Source organism: Pyrgilauda ruficollis, unplaced genomic scaffold, assembly GCF_017590135.1.
Source record: "Pyrgilauda ruficollis isolate IOZ18807 unplaced genomic scaffold, ASM1759013v1 scaffold16, whole genome shotgun sequence".
Taxonomy (NCBI): domain Eukaryota; kingdom Metazoa; phylum Chordata; class Aves; order Passeriformes; family Passeridae; genus Pyrgilauda; species Pyrgilauda ruficollis.
Window position 1 is genome coordinate 5,913,479 of NW_024514764.1, and position 10,938 is coordinate 5,924,416.

Below are 10,938 nucleotides of genomic sequence, written 5' to 3' on the forward strand. Positions count from 1 at the left end.
ACCCATTTGTGGTGACCTCCTTTGCTATAACACTGTGTTGCTCTTTGAGAACATTTCCTGATACATCCTATGTTTTCACTTTTCTAGTTGTTTTTTGTTTGGGTGTTTTTCTTTCTTAATGAGGTCAGAGAGGTGTCATCATAGTAATATGAATAACAAAGTCCAGAGTGGCTGAGGAATGTACTATGACCAGATAATTAATACTCAGAAACAAAATGAAGCTTTCTGGAACAGGTGAGTTGTTATTTGGTTTTAGAAGAAAGAAAGAATGATCAAACTTAACAAAATGCCAAAAACAAACACCATTTTAAGGAATGTGTGATCTTCTTGGCAGGTAGGTCTTGTTTTTAGGTAATGATCCACAGAATCTGCAAATGAGAATTTCTTCGGTTTGTAACCGAGTTGATTTCGTGCCTTGTCTATTCGGAAAGTGTGGGTTACAGTGACATTCCACACCTGAAAGCCAAAAGGACAGTTATGGCAGTGACTTTAATATCCAATTTTCTGAAACTTGGATGAAAATATATCAACAATGATATTACAGTGGAAACAGAACACAAAACAGAGCTGCAATGCAGACAATCCAAAGGGCGTATCATGTCCTTAATGAGAATGTGAGTCAGAAATATATAAACATTATCTTTTTTTTATATATTTACCTCATTCCTTGTCAAGAAAGGTGTAAAGCTAAAAACTGGCTTTAGTATCAGGTGCAAATATTCCATCACTGTGGCTGTGAAACAGAAATTACTTAATGAGACATCTGGTTAACAATAAATTGAGACAATGCTGAGATTATACATCCTATAATTCCTACTGGCAGAAGACACTGTTTAATTTATAAAGTACATGATGAGTTTATGAATAGCCTTTCAACTTTATCTGCTGTAATTAATACCACATGGCACAAGTGATTATTCTCAATTAAAATAATGTTAATTTAAATAATTCTTGCAATTTTGGCCCCTGCATTTTATAAAGCCACTATGTATCTTCATAGGAATAAAAAAAAAAAATCAAACAACCCACAATAATTAAGAATGTATTTTATTTTTTTTTACCTGCTATATGAGCCAGGAGAACAGGAATATGTATCCAAGGTTTCCTGTAGCCTAATTTTTCAAACTAAAAAGGGTATAAAAAGAAAGAATAACAGAAAACTTATACAATGTTGAAAATGTAAATGAAGCATGAAATTTAAAAAAAAAATTTGATAAAACTTGTATCTAAACTTTTTTTTCCAGCTCATCTTCCTGTCAATACAGGTAGTAAGAAATGTAATTGAAGCCCACCACTCATTCTTTGGTGCCCACCTTCCACCCTTCATCTGCAATTGGACAGTAAAGGGGAGCAAAAGCCTTTTCCAAGGGGGAAGTGACCCAGACTGGAATACTGAACTACAGTTCAATACAGGCCCAATTTTCTGCTGCAGTCATTTCCTGTGCTGGCATTGCAGGATCAAAACTTTGGCATGCTCCTAGAATCCCAGCCCGATATTTCTGAAAATACAGTGCTGTCTCTTTTTAGCTTCTAAGATAAGATTTTCACTGGGCTTCCCCTCTGCGCTGCAGCTGATGCCAGGACAAAGGGATAAGCAGTGGCTGTGAGAGTCCTGCCAGATGCCAGTGGCAGAGCTTGTGGGTTTGCTTCATGAAGTGCTCTGTCCTGCAGCAGGTTCTGGACCTCCCACCTAAATCCTCTCAAAGCAATAAGGCCAAACTCCACAGTTACATGTATCCAAAACTTCTCTTAACACCAGTGGAACTTTGGGATATGCAGGGAAAACAGACTGAGTTTAATGTTAAGTAATTCAGTAATTTCTGTGTACTGAACTTCATTTAGTTTGTCTCGTTTGCCAGTCAGTGAGAGGACTTGTGCCCACACGGTGCTAGGAGCTGCAGGGCTGTGCACTACCTACCAAAGGCACAATCCACTCAGAGAAGATGACATTTTCACCATCATGGATGTAATAAGCCTGGCCACTCTGGTAAAGAAGCAGAGAAAAACAGTGACAAAACTGTGCACAGGATGGCATTTTCTGTCTCTCTCATATCTACCTACCTGTCATGATTTTGTGAGCATGCACAAGGTGAATGTACACAGAGGAAACTGCCTTCACTGTGGTAACCCCACAGTGGTGGCAGGGCTCATGATGATTAACCATGGTGCAGTGTAGATCAGAGCTCAGTTTCCCCATGTAGTAGCCCAGCTGTTGGAGCATTATGTTCTTCATGATGTGCTGGGCACAGAATGACCTTTGTGAGTCCAGCAGAAGGGGCAGCACTGATGGCATTTAACAAACACAGCTCTGAGGTCGAGTTCCAACTGTGCTCTGGATGAGGAGTTTGCCCAGCTCTGAGTGCCAGGAACACCTGAGCACCCAAGCAAACCTGGGACTCTGGGAATGGCATCAATCTAAAACAGCTGCGTGGCTTCCAGGTGCTGAACTAATTGAGAACACATGGAGAGGTGTTCCCCTGTGTCAGTACCTGTTGTCTGTATGTTCCTACCAATCTAAATGAATCTGGGACCTTCAGGAACTGTGAATGAAGCAGCTGCTGCAACATTGTCAGTTCTGTAATGCTTCACAGTCCTCAGGTTGGTGTTGCAATTGTGAACAACAAAACAAAAAGAAAAACATTTAAAAATTGTCCATTAAAATTGTCCAATCTCTTTTTGGAATTTTCAGCGCTGAAAATTCAACTGGAATGCCTCAGAATGGTTGCTCTAAATTTTATGCATCTAGGTCAGAACCAGTTTTTAAGAGAATAACAGGATATATAGATTTGTGTAATGGTGAATTAATGATATATTAAGCTAGTTAAAAATACAGTTTCCTCCAGTAACCCAGGAAATTGTGTATTTTCAAACCAAACAAAAACATCCTCAAAATATGAGCGAAATGTATTTGCATTTGCACTGTCTGTGTGCCTCTGGAGCTACACACCATTTTAGAGAATTTAGCATATGACTTTTTGGACACTCTTTGATCTCAAAACATCAAAAATTAAGCCTGTTTGAGAACTCAAGCTAGTGGTGATTATATTGTTTACTTACAGCTACATAGCCCTTCTCAGAGGTGAGAGCCTCAGCAGCCAGTAAATGAGCTTGCACTAGATTTCCTATGTGAACCCAGTTCATCTGGACTTTGTGATTCCCAAACTTGAAGTTAAAAAGTCTCCGCTGGATATTTATCTGTAGAAACAGAAAACACGAGATAACTACATTATTCCTTTATTATGCATGTTAATATGATTTTGGCTCAACCCAAATACTTGGAATTTGCTGTATTTGTGTGCAATTACAGCACAAGAAACCTGTCACAAGAAAAACCCCAACTAGTGGGTGGTTTTGGAAATGAAAGATGGTTGCACTGATAGGCAGTGGCAAAATATAGTGACATTATATTTTTCGGCAGAAAGTAAAGTGCATATTTAAAAGACAATTTCCATTAAATGATAGGGTTGCAAACCTAGTTCTTTTACCATGGCATTTCAGCCTTCCACTTTTCACTGAGAAGCCCAGCTTGGTCCTGGCCCACAGTGCTGCTTTCCTGCTATTTGTTACCCAGCACCACATCCCCTGTCCCCAGGCTTTCACCACATTCCTGCAGGAATGGTTAAGAACTGCAATCAAGGTACTACCACTTGTGTTATGCCCTTACAACTACTTGTGGTGTCCTCCAGAGCTGACTACAAAACACATACGGCTACTCGAGGCAGGTGCCGCTGCTCTTCTGGTCCGTAGATGCCCGGCGGGCGAAGCACACACGTGTGGAGCTTGTCCCCTCCTTGGAGAGAGAGCAACAGGTGACTGTCAGACAGCTGTGACAGCAGCAAAGGGCTGACACATATTGGCTGAATTTTACACTGTCAAAATTAAGGCTCATTTTGACCATTCTGAGTGGTTCGGCTTCCTGGGAACTTGATTTTATTTCTGTGTGAGATTGAATTCAGTAGTCGTGACAGACCTGAAAACCTTCTTGGGATTACAAGAAGAACCCATTGGACAGTGCTTACAAATTGGTATTATCAGAACAGCTAATTATCCACTGAAGAACGGAATAGAAACAAATAAATCCTTATTTCAGTTAAAGTATACTATTGATGAATGAGCAACCAGAGAAAGGAATGCCCATTAGCACTCCTAATGATAGAAAAGCCCCAAATGCTTTATATGTACCTTTGAGTAAAGTTCCATTAGCAGCAAGAACCATTTGGTCTGCAATTGCCTTGGTTCTGGAATAATGATTAAATTGCTACAAGGAAGCAGAATAAGATAATTATTGAATCTGTAAAGGCAACCTTATTGTATGACTGACAACATTTCAATCTAGCCAGCTCACAGATATCAGCTGGGCAAAACAAAACTAGAAATAGTAAGATTTAATAAATATATAGTTTGTTTATGACAAAAAAAGACTTAGACTTCAATGGCTCAAGTTTAGCTTCAGAGTGAATTTAAGTCCATTTGTATTTACTTAGCTCACTTTTTATGCTGAATGTACTGAGAACATCCACAGTAAAACAGCTGCTGCTCTCACAACAGCCTTTACACAATGTACCCTTTGGAGCACAGTAAATGCCACACCATCCCATGGACAAAGTACCTTTTCCAGTGGAAAATATGGTACAGTTTCTTCATCTCCTTCTTCAATAGGATTCCCTCCAAACACCACATTCACTGTACTGGTATATATCAGTCTAGGGATATTTCTTTGTTTGCAGACTACAGTGATACACAAAATAAATTATTTTAAAACAAAAATAAAGAGGGAGAAATAGCTGAACTGGCAGATTTTATTTTTGAAAACAAACATTACAATTATAGAAGAAAAGGTAATACTTTAATTTTAATGTTACCTTATCATTTAATATAATACTATCTTCCATTCAGCTGGAATTTTTCATCGAATATGTGAATATTACACGTTGTAGTCACCAAATGTTTCATGATGAGGTACCTGTAACTATCACATCACTGGATTGCAGTTACTGGGTAGAGGAATTATCTCAGTGGGGGGAAAATTCCTCCTTGAAAAACCTTTCTTAAAATATGCTCATTTTACAAACTGAATACAAAGGAGATGAGTAAGAACATTGGTTGTGGTCCAGCCCTTGGGGCAGTGCTGTGGGGAGCAGCCACTCCAAGGCCACTGAGGAGGTTACCCTGGGTTCCATGAGCTGCCTCTTGCACCCCACTTTGATGGAACACACAGGAGCAGGGGCCAGCTCTGCCCACATGCCACACAACTGCCTTTGTCTCAGTCTGTTCACAGTGACAAATGATGTGTTAACAGGAAAACATGCTCTGCTAGTGTATAATCAACCGTGCTTTAAATACAAAGGAAATTAATGTTATTTGCAAAACAAAGACTTAATTATGGATTCCAGTCCTGTGTAGCTAAGACATCTAGCTAAATTCTGCTGCATATCTGTCATTGCAAACTTGAATAATGTAAATTTCCTTCTCATTTAACAATATTTCTAAAGTTGAAGAGAATTAAAATGCAAATTCAGGAATTTTTAGAATTTACAGAGCAGTCTGTCCTGCTGGTTCATTGGCTTATTTTGAAAATAAGAAATGTTTATTGTTGTAAATATTTGGGAAAAAATACAGTAATAAGGTGTATGATTAAAATGTAGATGAGCAGGTTCATGCTCCTCCCAGTGTCTTGGTTTGCTGGGAGCCTATGGAAATTTGACATGACATGTTTCTGTGGGTTTGGAGGTTGGGGAAGGAAGAACGCAATATGTGGCAACTCTTCCTTCTAACTAGTTTAGAGATTTTTTTGGTTTGCCATTTTACTGCCTTTTTTTTTTTTCTCACTTGTTTTTTGAGGGAAAAACAAAGAGAAGGTAGCTTTGGTATTTACAGTACACTCGGGAAACGTTCTTTCTGGAATTTAATATACTGAAAGAGATCTACTGGCGTCTTCCAGAGACAGTAATTAAGAATCTGTATATAATAAAAAGGGATCAGAGTAAGCAGAAAGGATGGAAAGTTTTCTGTATTAATGTGATAAAATAATAGCTAAATATACTTACACGTGTGGTGCCTGTTACCAAATGTTTATGACACAACAAACAGTACAACAGCTCTCATGTTATTTCTATGAGGAAAGAGGATAACACTTCTCCATTACACAGAGTAAAGGCACATGGAGGAGAGCTTTAGTTGGACTGCCAAGGAATGAAGTCCAGGTTGAAAATCTATCCCCAGTTCAAACCAGTGGCAAATCTACCAGCTTTAATGGGACCTGCATACTCAGGTTTACATCATATTCTGATGTAAGAGCCTCATTTTACTGCCTGATCTCCACAGGAAACAAAACGTTAGAAAGTTTTTTAATTCATTATTTGGCTCTGATGCAGAGAAAGAAAATCTAGGTACCTACCATCAATTATTATTTTTGTGCCTCCAACATTTATGGATTCAATCTGATCTTTCTTTTGAAGCTAGAAATAGAATTTGCACAAGATTGAATTAATCAAACAAGTCACATTTACAATATGATGGTTACAACTGCCAGATCTAGAATAGCCGAGGTCTTTTTGTGATACATGTTACAGTTCTGTCTGTTTGACATACAGTGATTTCTGACAGTTCTCATTTTTATTGTCTTGTTCAGTATATGAGCAAAGAAAGTTGAAAAATGAAAGATAAAGTGCATCTAAAAGGAAATAATGATACTTCAATATTTTGTCACACTCCAGACAATCCATGATACAGAAACAAGAATTACAGGCAGGGGTTATGCTCCCTGAAAGCTTTCACAAGTTCTTGTTCCAGTGGCAATCTGTCCTGTTCCTAGAAATAAATTAGTAGGTTCATGATTTTTTGATAACACCTTCTGTGACTATCATTGTAATTCAGCATAACATATTGATTGTGGTCTGTTTCCTCATGACTGAGTTCACAAGAAGAAAATGCATCAGTATTAGTTTTAGATCAATGCTGTCATTCTTCTTCAGATCAGAGAAAAAGGCTACACCTTCCTATCCAAGATCTTTAAACTATGATCTCATTTTTCTAGAATATTTTGTAGTACATTTCTTTCACACTTTGACTTTATTATTTAAAGAATACCTCCCTTATTTCCTGTATGGATGACTTGGCCTTTATAACAACTTCTGACGTAAATATTATAAAATTACATTCATTGTTACAAGCAGACAGATTTTTCCTTCTCAAAAATAGCCAAAGAAAACTTTAGGAAAACGGTACTTGCTTGTTCCAATCCTGACATTCCACATGCAGCTACATGGAAAACACAGTCAACCCCTTCACATGCTTTGAACACTGCTTCATAATCCCTCACATCACCCTGTAAAACGAGAAAAGAATGGATTTTTGACAGGTAGAGCTCCTACATTCTCTATAGAACTGTATTAACTATGGCTAGTATGGAAAATCTAAAGGTATTCTGGTCTGTCTTTCACAGTATTTAACAACAATTAAATAAAATATTATGAACAGGCAGAAAAAGCAATGACTAAGAATTTTGCCAGTATTTTGTTGCAAAACAAAGAAAGATGACTCTTGTTGGCTTTAATTATAATGCGTATTTTCACACTTAGTCCTGCAGCCTCCAGGCTGGCAAAACTTGTTTGACTTGAATGGGAGCAGCAAGTGCTCGAGGGCTGCAGAATCCAGCCCCAGGGACAATAAATCACAGCAGGAAGGGTTCAGCTGTCTGCCTTGGAATCACCAAATATTTCAAAATATTAGATATTATATTATTTCCTGCAATGAAATGGATAGAATAACATAGAATAATTGATAGAATAATATTGAGCTAATCTAACCAGTCTTTAACTCTCAAATTTTTTCTCCTAAGGTTGCCAAAGTATTTCACAAATACAGCTGACTTACACCTCCCACCCTCACTGCAATGCTACAGGAGATAACCAGTATAAACAATATTAGCCTTCTTCAAATCACTGCTCAAGGCTCAACCCTCTGAAGTCACTTATTCATTTACTAGGACTCCATAGTTCAATTTCCAGGTAACTCTCTTACACTTTGTAATATTTATTCTTTCTAAATTGATTTATTAAAAAACTCTGTTCTAGAAGATCATTTGTGAGAATCTCGAGTCCCCTTTAGAAGATGTAAATTGCCATCAGTCCACAAACTTAAATCAAATTATGTAGACTTATAGCATTAACAAATCAAACTTATGGTGTTTGAGTGGTTCTTCAATAATACTTTATCCCTCTTCCATATTCTGTAAAAGTTGTTTATGAAACTGAATTTAAAAACATCCTGGGTCAGACAAGTTCTACTTAGCCTGGTATTCTGCTCTCCCCAGAATCACTTATCCCCTCTGCCGCCCTTCCACCTGCCCCAAAGGAGAAAACCAGGCATCACAATGTCAGCCCGCAGGACCAAGGTCCTGCCATCAACTTCCCAGTTCCAGCAGGGGTGGCAAACGCTCTTACAGTAAATGCTCAGAAGAGACCAGCTGAGCAATACCCTGGGTTTAGCCAGAATTTGTGTGACATGACAGGAGCACCCAGAAAGTGCCCCCAGAGCCCAAACCTGAGCACCTGGAGCAGCTGTGAGAGGAACTCAGGAATGTGTCCTCCACACATGGCAGTGAGCTGTCAAATGCTGGAGACTTCTTGTGTTCCTCCTTTTTTTAGACACAGTACTTCCTTGAATTGTTGAAAATCAAAAAGATCAGTGCTCATACATGGGTGCTGCAGGAAGAGCATGAACAAGCAAATGTGGAGCTTTCCCCAGAATGCTCTTCTAGTCTTGAAGCATTTTCATTCAGAAGATTTCTTGAACCTAATTTAATTTATCTATTCAGCAGTTTCCAATGGAGGTAAATTTTTCTTGAGGCTTGGTCCATGTCTTTTACCCACTGCACAAAAAGCCACATCCTTGTGTTTGTACTGAACTGACTCCTCATTCCTGATGGCCCTTCCTTCTTGTACTGGAAGGACAGTGGACAATGCCACTCACAGCCTGTAGAGCCCTCCCAGTCCTGAGTCACCTCTTTCCCAGCCTGGAAATCCCAGAAATCCCAGTTTCCTCAATCATTCTCTGCATGGCAGTAGTTTGGCATTGTGATTCCTGTTATTGTCCTGTCTTGGCTCTCACCTTTTTACTTGAAAAATTCCCCTGAGCAGGAATCTTTGTCCCTTCATTGTTCAGTTTCCCCTGGGCACTGAATGGCACCTCCCAGCAGAGCATCACTGGTGACACTGGAGACCCTGGGACCCTGTTTGCCATCCCTTAATCAGGGACTTATGCATGCAAGGACCTTTCACCACAGCTCCTTCTTGTCCTGAAAGGCTTTTCCATAAATGTTTTAATCAAAGGTCCTTAAGAGGAAGCCTTGGTAATGAGCATCAGACATGGAACTCCAACATACCTTGAAAAAATCTGCTCCGTGTGGAATTTCCCATTTAGGTTTCCGAAGATCAAACAGCACAACAGCAATTCCCGAGCTAACAAGGGCACATCCCAGATGGTACCCCAGGTAGCCTCCACCTCCTGTCACCATTGTCCTGCTGCTCCTGGGAGCCAGCAGCCCAGCAGCCTCTGTCACTTGGCTCTCGCAGGGTGGGCTGCTCTGGAGCTCTTCCGTGGATTCCTCTGGCATCACGACTGCAACAGAGACAATCTCTTGAAAATTCCTGCATAATGCTTTGAGGTCTGGGTAATTTCAATTACTTTCACATTACAATGCTCCCATAGTAGTTTTATTGTCTTAGTATGTTTAAAATGTATAAATTCATAATTTTGGTGATGGGTTTTCTATGTATAATGTTTAATAAGTCTGAATACTTTTATATTCCAAGATTAGCATTTTCCTCATATCCCTAAATTTCATATAATATAGAAATGAAGAGAAATTACAGGATTTTAGAGCCACTATGATTACCTGACCTTAACAGCTGTGATGATATTTTTTTAACACTTGGTTTAATCAAACATTTTATCCTTGAAAACTCATTAACTTCTGACATATTAATGCCAAATTGATGTTATCCTACTAGTCAGGAAAACAAACCAAGACAGTAGATAAGCAATATAAGAAAAAATTCATTCTAGTTTTAAAATCAACTTTATTTCACATTTGGGTCTTTAGCAATGATAAAAATTTATTACCATTTTAAGTTTTTCTGGTTATATATTAAATATATTGCTTTTTCTGTCCAGTCCTCACTAACTTTTGACCATATTGTTCTTAGTAGGGCATTCATAGACAGCCAAACCAACAAGGGGCAGAAGAGATAAGCTGTCTGCCCTGTGGGTTCATCTAGTTGGGAAAACTGATTAGAATATCATTCTAAGATAACAACTGCATGGGAGTTACCCATCTGTACAGCTTACTCTGTATTGCAAATCAGTTTATTCAACATTAATCACTTGGCCACAAAATTTAATTTTCCCACACAGAGAGCCCCTGTTGTCCTGATTCCATGCTTGGCCTTTGCACATTGGGATCTAGGCTCTTACACTCCAACCAAAAATCCAGAAGAAATCTGCAATCAGTCATGTCACCACAAAGTGGGAACCAAATGGGGTGCTTGCAGTCTAGTACAGGAATATGGACCCAATCTCTGCAGATTGTGTTGGTTTTCTCACAGTTGGAGAGCTCCTCATATGAGAGGAGCCTCACAGTTAAGTACAGTTTGCTCTCAGCCGTTTACACCGGGCTGCAGCAGAGCCCAGGCAGAAACAGGGCAGGGCTGGGAGCTGGCAGCTCTGTCACTTCCAGGTGACAAAAAAATTCTAGAAAACAACACAAAATGCATCCACAGCACACAAAATTATGGACTACATTAGCCATTGCCTACTTAGTATTTTATAATTTTGTTTGTGATATTCTTCTTATTTTATATGTTGGGTTTTAGATTTCAGACACAGGAAAGGACCATACTCTCTATGCTGTTACATGGTTTTAACACCAATGTCAGC

At 38.9% G+C, this 10,938-nt stretch overlaps 1 protein-coding gene across 1 annotated transcript; it reads right to left on the reverse strand.

Annotated features, from left to right (window-relative positions):
- Positions 1–252: 252 nt before the first annotated feature.
- LOC121350865 (putative short-chain dehydrogenase/reductase family 42E member 2) lies at positions 253–9,616 on the reverse strand. Its single transcript, XM_041462597.1, has 11 exons — positions 9,386–9,616; positions 7,232–7,327; positions 6,398–6,458; positions 4,610–4,728; positions 4,183–4,258; positions 3,708–3,790; positions 3,058–3,195; positions 1,919–1,984; positions 1,062–1,125; positions 660–733; positions 253–456 (listed from the first exon to the last, which is right to left on the reverse strand). Exons 1-11 carry the CDS (start codon positions 9,614–9,616, stop codon positions 253–255), a joined length of 1,212 nt encoding a protein of 403 aa, XP_041318531.1.
- Positions 9,617–10,938: the final 1,322 nt, after the last annotated feature.